This window comes from Quercus robur, chromosome 7 (genome assembly GCF_932294415.1).
Source record: "Quercus robur chromosome 7, dhQueRobu3.1, whole genome shotgun sequence".
In the NCBI taxonomy this organism is placed as follows: domain Eukaryota; kingdom Viridiplantae; phylum Streptophyta; class Magnoliopsida; order Fagales; family Fagaceae; genus Quercus; species Quercus robur.
Window position 1 is genome coordinate 15162888 of NC_065540.1, and position 13778 is coordinate 15176665.

Consider the following 13778-nt stretch of genomic DNA (forward strand, 5'->3'; position numbering starts at 1 on the left):
CCGATGTGAGATGGCAGCCACCACGCACTGCCTTGCCGTGGACTGGCAACCTCGAATTTCGAGAACCTAGTCCCCTGACGGGAATTTCACTTTCTGATGCAATGAGGAAGCAACAGCCCCTAAGGTATGGAGCCAGGGCCTATCGACGATGGCTGTATAGGGAGAGTAGGTGTCCACCACGATAAAGTTCACCTCCACTATCTTTGGGCCAGTATGGATGGGTAGCCTGATTATGCCCTTTGGAATGACAAGCTTCCCGTCGAAGCTCATCAAAGAAGAGTTATAGGGCATCAAATCTTCCGGTTTTAACCTCAGCCCCTTGTAGAGGTCGGGGTACATAACCTCAGCCCCACTGCCACCATCCACCATCACTCTTTTCACATCGTAGTCCCCGATTCTGAGAGTGATCAATAGCGCATCGTCATGGGGCAGGATGGTTCCACTCTTGTCCTTTTCTAAAAAACTCAAGGTTGGGTGAAAACTGATTCTGGCCCTCTTCGGCTCTAGCTAGGACTCCTCGACAGGCCGCTGGGCCACAGATAACACTCGCGAGGGGCGTGTGCCTGTTCTTCCTAGCACGACCAAGATTACATTGATTGTCCCTACGAATGGCCTTAGGGCAGTATCTCTCTGGAGTTCCTGATGGGTCTGGCTTTGATGACCACTAGGATGATGCAGAAGATGCTTCAACTTTCCTTCTCGGACTAGCTGGTCTAGATAGTTCCAGAGGTTCCTGCAGTTCTCCGTGGTATGTCTGTGGTCCTGGTGGTATTGACAGTAAAAGTTCTTATTGCACCTTGTGGACTCTCTCGCCATCTTATTCAACCACTTAAAGTATGGCTCGTTATTGATTTTCTCCAACACTCGATGTACTGGTTCTCGGAATACAGTATTGACAATCTAGGTGTTGGTTACTCTAGATTGCCCTACGAAATCTCTCCTCGAGCGATTGCTGTTATATCGGTCCGACCTGAAATCCCTTCTCTCCTGAGGGATAACCTTCTCTTTTCCCTTACCATGCAGCTGGTCTTCCTCTACTCGTTTATACTTATCGATCCGATCCATCAATTGGTGCACACTGGTAGCAGGCTTGCTAATCAGAGACTTCCTCAAGCCGTGCCCGGCTGGGAGACTATTTTTGAAGGTACTGATGGTGACATCGTCAAAATTGTCATCTATTTCATTATACATCTCCCAATATCTGTCCAAGTAGACCTTTAGAGTTTCTCCATCATGCATGGATAACGACAATAAAGCGCTCAAGGGCCGAGGAGCTCTGTTGTTTGTGACAAAACGGGAGCAAAAAGCTTGGGTTAGCTGCCTATAAGAATCTATGGAATTCATCTTTAAGCCATTGAACCACCTTATCGCCACTGGTCCCAAGTTAGACGGGAAAACCTTACACATCAGCGCCTTGTTTTTAGAATGGACAACCATCCTTTGGTTGAACTGGCTCATATGCTCTATGATGTCTGTTTTGCCGTTGTAAATGGCGAAAGTTGGCTGCTGGAATCATCGAGGAAGTGTAGCCCCTTCTATGTGGTGCGTGAAAGGTGATTTGGAGAGTTGATCCAGTGCCCTGCTAATGGCATCGTTTCCCACGCCCCTAGGAGATGGGCTTTTACGCTTACGCCTCTGGTAGTGCTCTTCTTCGTGAGAAAAGGTCTCACTTGGGGGAGTTCTCAATCTTTGCTTATAGTTATCGTCACTTTCATCATCGGAGGGTATGTCAGGCCTGGAATAAGATCACCTTTGTTGTGCATGGCGTAGCTTTCTCTTCAAATCGTCTATCTCTCGCTACATGGCCTGCTTATCGTTCTATCTCTAGGATACATGACTCCTAACTTCTTCTGGTTGCATGGCTCGGTTATTATTTTGTCTCTCGAGCACGTGACTGCCCACACAAGAATAGCTTTTGTTGGTTTGAGTGGTGTGCACACTTCCCTCTCGAAACCTTCCATTCTCTTCATTTCGATCACGCTCAGGGTTAGGAAAGTTACCATGTTGTTGGGATCTAGTCGGTTCAGGCTTATGGGAGCCTACTTGATAAGGGTCTGATCCTACCATGCTTGATTGTTGCCCTTACTAGCACACAAGTTCTTCCCACAGTCGGCGCCAATTGTAAGGACTAGGATTGAGCACTTCTGCTATCAGATGAGTGGACTCAAGCCCAACTAGCCCAATACAATAAATTTATAAAGAGTAGGTTTAAGAACTAGGTCTTAGTCAGAATTACAACAACTAGACAAGGCTATGAATGGATTGAATAATAAGGATATGGACTAAAGTATGAAATTCTGTCCTCGGGCATTTCGTCCAAGGAACTTAGTGTTCTTATTATTTCTTCAGTGCTAGGTTACAAAAGTTTTTAAGATCATGCAAATTGCTACCGTATTCTCCTTTTTTTCTCTCCCCCCCCCCCCCTTTCCTGGAGGATTTCTCACATTATATATCCCCCTCCAGTTGATTTTGGCCCTCCATCTGTTGATCATGCAGGTCACTACTCGAGTGCTTGTCCCATCAACCACCTTCCTAAACCTTCAGTGAGTTGTAGCAACCAAGACCGCACTGTTTAGGGATCATTTCCTCATTAATGCGGCCAGAACGTTAGTTGTGGGCATTTAATGCGGAGGTGACAGTTTTTCCTTGAACTGTTTTTACATCATGCTCCCGTGGCTGTCCTACAGTACTTGTCCTTTTTCTTGGGACACTTTGGGAAGCTGTCGTTGATGGCGGGCCGTTCTTCCCTACTAGGATCTAGGTTGGCCGAGGATAGGATTGTCCTCGGCGATGTTTCTGGGCCATTTGGGCTTTCTTTATTCGTCCTCGGCCATTTCTTCCTCCTCGGCGTGAGTCTTGGGCTTAGTATGAGGTGGGTCGGGGTTGTCAAATTCTTTGATCCTACAATGTTCATTTTCTTTTCTTTTCTTTTTTTCCATACACAAAAAAAAAAAAAAAAAAAAAAAAAAAAAAAAAAAAACCATATTTGTACTACCAATAATTTAAATGAGAATAAATTAATTGTTTTCATCATTGTCTCAGTATGAGGTATGATTATAAAAAAATTTAAAGATTATATGAAAATTAAGGAAAATAATGCATAATAATCATAAGGTTCTGGATTCTCAACTTTATAGGATTTATCATTTGAAATGTTTACTGTCTTGTATAATTTTAATGGGGAACAATAATGACAATATCCTGTCAAACAATTGTAAATTGAAAAGATTGGGAAAAAAATGATGGTACTGTTTAAAAGGAAAATATTAATAATTCAACCATGTAAAAGACTTTTCTTTTTCTCTCATTTTCTAGTACCTCTATGATAATAGCACAACCTAAATTAAAAACAATTTGTTGTATCAACATAAGATTGGAATCATGGAATAAAAGAAAGAGTTAGGCCAAAGACATATAATTCTATAAATCAATTATTGTACCAGCAAGTACCAAAATCTCCCACATCATCAACACACACACAATATATAAATCCAAATGCAAATTAAAAATAAAAACAAATAAATTTAAAGATAAAAAATAAATATAATTCTTAATGTCAAAATCTTTTCTTATTTCTCTGAAGTGAACTTCAGGCCATTATGCTTAGTGGTGGATCAACCATCAAGCATGAAGATCAAGAAAATTACGGCTCTTGCTCTCCGTAGAATGAAGATCGAGGTGATTGCACACTTGCATCACGCCCAAAAAGATTAATCTAAATAAAACAATCAAAACACCAAAGTTTAAGAACAGTAGAAAATAATAATCAATCTTTAACAACATGATCGTTCAACCTTATCATATACAAAGAAAGCAATCTATTAAACACATGCAATAAAATAAATCAAAAATCAAGATTATATAGAAATCAAAATATGAGAGAGAGAGAGAGGTACCTTTGATAGTAGATATAAAAAACAAACATATAGGGTATGTTTGGTACACTGAATGTGGATTACAACAGGAATGGTAATCTTTATTACCAGGAATAAAAGGTGTTGTAATGGAATAACTAAACCTATTCATTAGTTTGGTTGTGAGTTGTAACATTAGAATAAAACTTATGATCTATTTTAAGAAATATCTCATTCATACAAATATATTTCCTAGAAAATAATATATTTTAAATTTTAGAGAGATGAGTTATTTTTTGATGATTTTTTATTTCCATAATTGTTAGGTGGATATGGAAAGTTTATTTATTTAGAAATATATTAATGTTAGAAATTATTAAATCTACTAAGGAATAGCAATTACAACCCTTTTAGAGAGGAATAGTTATTTCTCATTTTAAAGAATGGCTATTCATAAGGAATGACTATTCCTTATAATAAAAACATAACTAAACTATTGAATAGCTAAACCATAGGAATAACTATTACATTACAGTGCCTATTACAGTCTACTAAACGTGCCCATAGTAATAAAAAGAGAACATATATAAATATATAAGGAAAGAGAAAAATGTATTTATGATTTAGAAGTATTTATGATTCAGATGTATTTATGATTTCAGCAACTCTCACAAATACATATATTCTCATCCAATTCAATGTGGTGGCATAATAGCAAGCCTGAATGGAGGACTTTTGGACTACAATATAGGTTTGTGGAAAATTTGAGACTTTCCATATGCATTATTTAATTTTTTACCAAAAATGCCTACGGAGAGAAAATAATTGCCTTTATAAATGATAATTATGTTTTCTATTCCATTTTTCATATTTATTGTTTAAATAATTGCCTTTAATTATGATAATTGCCTTTATAAATGAAGTTGCTTTTGGTTGATGGGTTACCAGTTTCCCCGGGTAGTATACTACTACGGAACATGTGGAATGGAAATTTGTACGTTTGCTTATCATCCATGCGGCTCATACTTTTGACTGACTTTATTAACAATCAATTTTTAGTCGAATGTTCTTCCATACAAGATAATGCTATTTTTTTTTTTTTTTTTTGATAAAGATAATGCTATTTCAATCCTTAATTAGCTAAGAAAGACGCCTTCTCTTCAGCAAGAGTTGTTGAAAACTGCATGATTAAATTATATTTCTAAACAATTTGGTCAAATTTTGAAGGGACCAAACGATGGTTAATTGATTTATTTCTCATAAAATCGTTTTATCTTTGCAAATTTCCTTGCAGATACATTATAATTATGTGGTAGAATTGTTACAATGAACTATATATTATTATTTTCTTATGAGAGTGATTAGGGCTAAACTTGAGAAATAAATTAACTCATCCATAAATATATGCATCGTTTCTTTTACAGTGTGTAGACTTCATATTTAAGTTGGATCTACACAGGGGCGGAGCTACTTTGGCCCCCCCAAAATTTTTAAATTTTCCCTTAAGAGTATATTAAAAAAAGACGTGGGCCCCTCCAAGAATTAAATCTGCCCCCCCCCCCCCCCCAAAAAAAAATTATTTTCAACAACCAATCCAATACAACTTCAAATAAAATAAAAATATTTGTCCACATTCAACCCAGCCAGCCAGCCCAAAATCCTTAATCATACAAAATTCTTCTCCTCTAACCTAAAGGCACTTCCAGCCTAGCTCAACCCCAAATTTGAAATCCCTAATCCTAATCAAACAAAACAAACTCTTCAGTCATCACCTCACACCTCTGCCTAAATTCCTAGTCTTCACGCAATCACGCTCTACGCTCTGCTTGACGGCCCCAATTCATGCTACCTGAATTCTCAGTCCTCACGTCATGCAGTTACGCCTCTCCAGCTCACCGTGACACTGTAGCTCCACTAGCCGCTGAGCTGACCTAGCCTTCATCACTTAACCTCAAATCCTAAAGCCCTCACCTCAATTCCTCAAGGTATCTCATTCAGTCACTCTTATCTCAATTCTCTCTCTTTTTCTCTATAACTAAAACTAAATACTAAATAGCATAATAGAAATATCAAGTATGTGTATGTGATATTTTTTGCCAGTAAAGCAATTTATATTTATTTGACTTTATGTTTTTGTGTTTATTATTATTGGATTCTTTATTCTTGACCCACTGACTCTATGACTCAGCCTTTTTGGCTTTTGTGTTGTTTGTCCCTTGAGTGGGTCCGGGTGGGGTGAAGGCCATGAGACTGTGTAAGAATGAATTTTATATGATAATTTATTATATCTCTCTTCCAAGTTAGTTTATCATTTTTTTGATTTTTTGGGGGGGGGGGTGGTGGGGGAGATTGAAATTAGGTGCCAAATAATGAGCAAATGACAAAAAATTAATGCATTTTTTAAGAAAAAGTTGTATGTCATTCAAAACTTAGGTAATCTGTAGAAACATATGTTGATACTTCAATGTCTGATGAGCGTCCCTCCAAATGTTCAAGAATTCAATCTAAAGGGATAGACCATGATCCAGGATCATGTAAATAAATATATGAATTTCCTATTAACGAACAAGATGAAATTCGAATTGCTTATCTCATAACAGGTCCATATCAACCTAGAAACATAGAGTATCCATACAAAGGACCAAAAAATTATCGTCGTAGTTTTCAATTTTCGTGGTTTGAATCACATGAAAATTGGTTGAATTATATTTTAATATACCTCTACTACAACCCGGCCCCCCAAGTAATTATTCCTAGCTACGCCCTTGGATCTACAAGCTATGGAAGTGAATTTGAAAACATTTTATTTGTGAAAGTTGTTGTATGATTGTGTGTGATGATTGGATGATGAGCAAATAAGTATGAAAAAGAAAAGCACACACAAAAGTTTAACTGGTTTGACCACACACAAAGATTTACGTGGTTCTACCTAATGACCTATGTCCACAATGAGAAAGTCATTGACAACTACATATTATATTAAGTACTTGTGTTACAATGAACTCAATATAGGATTTATATTTCAGAGTATATTTGACTAACCCTAGGCTAACTATAAACTAACCTGAGGTTAATATGTTTGTTCTACAGGTACATAAGCCTACAATTCATGATTTGAGTCATAATATATCTAACACTATGTATGAAATACCTTCTCGCTTACTATATTTCCAGTGTCACTTTTTAAGTGACATGCATATTATACTGCAACACATATATGTACATGTTATGCTAGAATATGATGCAGTGATCTTTGCAACTGTTGAAAGTCAAGGAGGTGCCCTTTGAAAAATGGAGACCGCTGGTAGATTACAGATGCGGCATGAATAAGAATGCTTGCTGTTAAACCCCATATGAGAAAAACCCCTTGCTCTGATTTGAAATCAAAAAGATGAAGATTGTATTTCTCACCCATCCACTCCCTTTCTTCACATCTATGATTATCTTCCTACAAAACATAGGAATACAACATTTTGTAAAATAAAAGTCAACATTTACAGCTTGTGATCAAGGCAATGAAGTACTCATCATTAAGATAGATAGCACACATACCTACAGTCCCCCATGGTGGGGTCACGTTCATGCATAAAGAAAAGCTTTAGTGGGAATTGGATATTTTGGTGGTTGGTGTAGTATTTAGAATTTTTAAAATCTATTCATTTATTGTGTAATTAGTGTATTAAATTTTTTTCATAGTTCGTGTGCTGTGTATCTAAAAGTTAAGTCATTTTGAATATACACCATTATAAGTTTTTTTAAGACTTTCCTTCTCTTTATGCGTGTGTTAAAAATATTTAGTATTCTAAAAAAAAATTCATATCATTAATATAATATATAAATAAAAACAAAATAATATTGTATTGTACTAATGAATGTCTATATATATGTGTGTGTGCACGCCAAAATTATATTCACACATTTTACAGAAAAATAGAATTGAAAAAATTCCACAATAAAATTACCCTAATAACTCTAAAAAAATTATAAATTTATAATCCCTTTGTATAAGAATGTGAACACGTGTGAGGAACATTTTAGCTTCATGTGGAGAATCTACATGCAATTGGTTGGAGTAAGTTTCTAATGTAGTGAATAGTTTTAAAGATATGGATGCAAGCCCAAGCCTATCATATCATTCTAATCAAGGTCCAAATCCATTGAATGTCCTTGTCTAGATTGTACTCGGAATCCAAGTAAACAATCCTAGGTGGAGGTCATGTGGTTGATCTTTGTTCTCCTTGCCATTAGCGCTCAGGTTTGAGTCACCATTAACACTTGGGACTATGGAATCATACATTTGGAAAGTTTATCTCATTGAATAGAAAGTAACTAGCCTCAAGATCCTAATTTTTTTCAACTATTAAAATGAATCCTACATTCCTACCTATACTACTATAACCCTAGGGTTATTTTGCTATATACACTCTTCAATGGGTATGTGAGAGAGAGAGAGAGAGTGTTAAAAATATTTAGTATTCTCAAAAGAAAAAACAATGGGTAGATCCCACATTGGAAAATGAGTGTGAGTTAAAGAGGTTTAAAACCTATACTATATATTCAAGAATTAGACCCTTTTGGATATACACCACTGTAAGTTTCTTTAAGACCTTCTCCCCTCTTCCCGAATATGGTAAATCCCACATTGGAAAATGAGTGTGAGTTAAAGAGGTTTAAAGCCTATGCTATATATTCAAGAATTAGACCTGTACGGCACCGAGCTTGCAAAGCCCATATTGGCCTTGGGCCCAGACCCATCTAGGCCCCGGGCCCAAGCCCATACCGGCCTTGGGCGCAGGCCCAGTAGAAAGTTCCAGTTACCTTATGCCCTTCTTGAAACTGCCTTAGAGTAAAAACAAGTTTTGGGTATTAAGTTCCCGGGGTTGACCGGTTAATCTTTCCCGGTAGAGCGCATGAGTCATATCCGGGAAGGTCATGATATGCACGGGAACGTGAGTTGCCGAACATAATCGGTGAAAATGGAACCAAGTTCCAAGATCATAAATGCTGCTCCGCCCTTTCACCTAAACAACCACTTTAACCAGATAATACTGGACCTTCAGTAGCACTAACGGTGACTGTAATCATGATCTCCCCACTAACCTTGGCTATAAATAGAAAAAAGTTGAGAGAGGAAGGGGTTCAGAAAAATTGAGGGAAAACAGTCAAGTAGAGGGTACTAACTGGGTGTTACTTGGAGTCTCTCTGCCGAGAACGACCCATTGTAGGAAATACTTAAGCCCACTACAAATAAATTGTGAGCCCAAGTGACCTAAGGTCCAGAAGTCTTGCACTTGGTTCTTACAATTGGCGCCCACCGTGGGGCTCTCCTACGAAGCTGTGGTTTGAGAGAGACTCCAGCAAGGGAGATGTCTGAGGAGCGTTCAGGAGGGCACGTTCCGAGCAATTCTGCAGGATCTTCTCGGGGATCGACGTGGAGGAAGAGAAGGCAGAAACGGCTGGAGGATAGGGAGCATCCAAGAGGAGAGGAAAGGTCCGGATTGGGAGAAGGATCGGCCCAGACACACCGGACGATTTCAAGCGTCTCAGCACATCGGCAACATGATGATAGAGACCGGGAGCTGGAGCGGTTACGCAGATTGGTAATGGACTTGGAGCTGGAAGCAAGGGGTCGGCGCCACGAAAGGAACCACAACCCCCAACCCAGGAGGAACCGTGGCAAGGAAGGTTCCAGCCGATCTGTTACGCAACAACACCGAGACCGATCACGTTCTCAAGAGTCACGTCGTCACTCCCGGGAGACGCGTCGTAGACGGGACCGTTCCCGGTCGCATGGATATGATAACCAAGGGTCAGAGTCGCCAGAGGAGCGGCGGCACCACAACGCCGCGATGGACGCCATGAGCAGGGCCTTGCGGATGGCAGCCCGGTCTCCATTCTCTGATGAGATTGAACGGGCACCCATGCCGAGCAGATTCACGCGTCCACCATTCAATTCCTATGAGGGGAGGACAGACCCCGTGAAGTATGTCAGTCATTACATCCACATGATGTCTTTGCATGCGCACAACGATGCATTGATGTGTAAAGTATTCCCCTCTAGTCTCGGTTCTACCGCACTGAGATGGTTCAATGGGTTGCGGAAAGGTTCTAGCTGATTCAGGAGTTTGGCAGCAGGTTCGTAACATGCAGCCGAGTGCAACAACCGGTCGACGCGTTGCTTTCCATGAAAATGAGGGTCGGGGAAACCCTTCGGAGTTATGCCAGCCGATACTGGGAACTTTACAATGAGATTGGTGGGGGAAACGAGAAAATTGCGGCTAGCACCTTCAGGATGGGGCTCCCCGAGGATTTTGAACTGCGGGAGTCGCTGACAAGAAGACCCCCGGAGGATATGAGGCAACTGATGAGACGCATAGAGGAGTACAAACGCCTGGAGGATGACCGGCTGCAAAGCAGGGGGAAAGCCCCTTTTACGGGGAGATCTCGGCAAAGCATCTTGCCGCCAAAGCCGAAAAGGGACTTCAGAATGCAGGAACCAGAGGCGCAGATCGAAGGGGTTAATGTGTTGTTTAAAGAGCCCGTGCACAAGATACTGGAACGGATAAGGAACGAGCCATTCTTCAGATGGCCGAACAAAATGGGGGGCGACCCATCTCGGAGGAACCAAAACCTATACTGCACCTATCACAGGGACAAGGGGCACACCACCGAGCAGTGTAGGGTATTGAAAGATCATCTCGGGCAGTTAGTGAAGGCAGGGCACCTGAAAGAGTTTGTAGCAGATTCCACTGACCGGGAGACTGAGCAGGGCACCCAACAGAAAAGGAATCCCCTTCCACCACCCTTTAGGGTAATCAACGTCATTCATGCCGCACCGAGAGGGGCAGCAGCGGCAAGGATGGTGATGACAGTGGCTTGCGCGGAGGGAGAATCATCCAAGAGGCAAAAGAAAGTTGGACGGCTAGACATCTCGTTCGGAGAAGATGATTTCGAAGGAACCATCCAACCTCACGACGACGCTTTGGTGGTGACAGCCCGGATAGGCGGATTCTTGGTGAAGAGGGTGATGATTGATCAGGGTAGTGGGGCTGACGTTATGTACCCGGACCTCTTCGAAGGGCTCGGGTTAAAAACCCAGGATTTGGCGAAGTATAACACGCCATTGGTCTCGTTTGACGGGAGAATTGTGATTCCCGAGGGGCAAATCTCTCTCCCAGTGGACATGGAGGGCAAGGAAGTTGTAGTTACGTTCATAGTAGTCCGATCATACGCACCTTACACCGCAATCCTGGGGAGACCGTGGATTCACGCCATGGGGGCTGTTCCATCCACCCTTCACGTGAAAGTGAAATTTCCTACTGAGAACGGAGTTGTGGAGGTAAGGGGGAATCAACAGGTGGCGAAGCAATGCCTCGTAGCCGCGGTCCAGTGGGAAAAGGAACAGCTCGGCCAAGCTGAGCACCCCGAGAAAGAGACTGCATAGCAATTACAGATACCCCAGGAAAATGGGGCGGACGTTGCCGAGGAGGTGCTGAAGGTAAGAATTCTCCCAGATAGTGACAAATACTTCCAGATAGGTACAAGCATGAATGACCGGGAAAGGGTAGAGATGTTGTTGTTCCTATTGCAGAACATAGATGTCTTCGCGTGGAACCCGTATGAAGTGCCCGGTGTAGACCCCGAGTTCATTGTTCACAAACTCAATGTGGACCCATCGTTTCCCCCGAAAAAGCAGAGGCCGAGAAGAGCATCAAAGGAACACGTCGATGCAGTAAACCTGGAGGTCCAGCGACTGAAGGAAGCCGGGGTCATAAAAGAAATATTCTTCCCGAGATGGCTAGCAAACACTGTCGTAGTAAAGAAGAAGAGCGGTAAATGGAGAGTTTGCGTGGACTTCACCGATTTAAACAGAGCGTGTCCCAAGGATCCATTCCCGATGCCCAAGATTGATCAGCTAGTGGATGCCACGTACGGGCACCCGAGAATGAGTTTCCTGGACGCCTTCCAAGGCTACCACCAGATTGCCTTGGCGCCCGAGGACCGAGAGAAGACAGCATTTATATCCCCGAACGCAAACTATCACTACGAGGTCATGCCGTTCGGATTGAAGAATGCCGGGGCCACCTATCAGCGTATGATGACAAGGATGTTCCGGGAAAAAATTGTGTGCACGGTTGAAGTTTATATCGACGACATGGTAGTAAAAAGCAGAAAAGAGTCGCTGCATACTGAAGACCTTCGGGGAGTATTCGAGATACTACGGCGACACAGGCTGCGCCTCAATGCCGAAAAGTGCACTTTCGGAGTGGGGGCTGGCAAGTTCCTGGGTTATCTGATCTCCACTCGGGGAATAGAGGCTAACCCCGACCAAATAGAGGCCGTCAATCGCCTCAAACCACCGAGCAATCCTAAGGAGGTGCAAGTGCTCACCGGGATGTTGGCCGCCCTGAACCGATTCATCTCCAAGTTTGCTGATCGCTGCCGGCCATTCTATCAACTTCTGAAGAAGTGGAAGGGGTTTCAGTGGGACGAGAGCTGCGATGAAGCTTTTCGAGAACTAAAGGAATATTTGGCAAAGGCGCCGAGGTCGACGGCCCCGGAACCCGGGGAGGATCTGTTTATGTACCTTACAGTCACCAATCATGCCGTAAGTGCTGTGTTACTAAGGGACCAGGGAGTGCAAATGCCGGTGTATTACGTGAGCAAGACCTTGGTCGATGCCGAGACAAGGTACCTGCCTCTTGAAAAGTTGGTTTTGGCCTTGGTACACGCCACGAGGAAGTTACCACACTACTTCCAGACACACACAGTGTTCGTCCTCACCGAGTATCCATTGCAGTCACTGTTGAAGAGATCCGATTTCACAGTACGGATTGCTAAATGGGGGACTCGGTTGGGATCGTTTGACATAAGATACCGACCTAGAAGCTCGGTGAAAGGGCAGGTTCTCGCTGATTTCATCGCGGAATTTACACCTAAGAATGAAGGCAAGGTAATCTGTAGTGCGGAGATTCGCCCGTGGAAGTTATTTGTGGACGGCGCGTCAAATGCTATGGGGGCCGGGGCTGGTATTGTCATAGTCACCCCTGAAGGTATGCGACTGGAACACTCCTTCAGATTGGGGTTCAAAGCCTCGAACAACGAAGCCGAATATGAAGCCCTGTTGGCCGGACTGAGGGCAGTATGGCATCTGGGCGCCAAGGACGTGGAAATCTACTCGAACTCTCGGCTAGTTGTTTATCAGGTCACTGGGGACTTCGAGGCTCGGGATCCCCGAATGAAAGCATATCTAAGTACGGCAAAGCAAATTATCGGTCAGTTTGGAATGGTAAAGATATCCAGGTAGCCCGGTCACAAAACAGGCATGCTGACTCCCTTGCCACGTTAGCCTCATCGGCTACCGAGGACACCCCGAGGCTTATCACAATTGAACTTGTAAGGGAGCCAAGCATCTGTGTGAAGACTGCTCTCGACCAGGCCGGAGTAGAGGTTGCGCAGGTGGCGGTGGCCGGACCATGCTGAATGAACCCAATCATAGACTTTCTCTCCGAAGATAAAGTTCCAGAGGATGAGTCCGAGGCCAACAAGATTCGACGAATGGCTCCCAGGTACTGGTTGTCTTCGGACCGAAAGTTGTACAGAAGGTCCTTCGCGGGCCCTTACCTTTTGTGCCTGCATCCTGAAAGAGTCAAGGAGCTTCTAACCGAGCTGCATGAAGGAGTATGCGGCGGGCATGCTGGGGGACGATCTTTAGCACACAGAGCAATGACGCAGGGGTTTTGGTGGCCACAGATGCAGAAGGACGCCGCCGAATACGTTCGGAGTTGCGAACAATGTCAAAAGCACGCCCCAATGATCCATCAGCCGGCAAGACATCTAAATCCTGTCAGCAGCCCGTGGCCATTTGCACAATGGGGGCTTGACATCCTCGGGCCATTCCCCCGAGCAACGGGGAACCGCCGT

The 13778-nt window shown here is 42.6% G+C and overlaps 1 protein-coding gene across 1 annotated transcript in view; it reads right to left on the bottom strand.

Annotated features, from left to right (window-relative positions):
• Positions 1 to 6702: 6702 nt before the first annotated feature.
• LOC126692442 (nudix hydrolase 15, mitochondrial-like) overlaps positions 6703 to 13778 on the bottom strand; it is a 40564-nt gene continuing 33488 nt past the window's right edge. Inside the window, exon 4 of the mRNA XM_050388055.1 lies at positions 6703 to 7302. Coding sequence (XP_050244012.1) covers positions 7081 to 7302 — 222 coding nt within the window. The 3' untranslated portion in view covers positions 6703 to 7080. The remainder of the gene's footprint in view (positions 7303 to 13778) is intronic.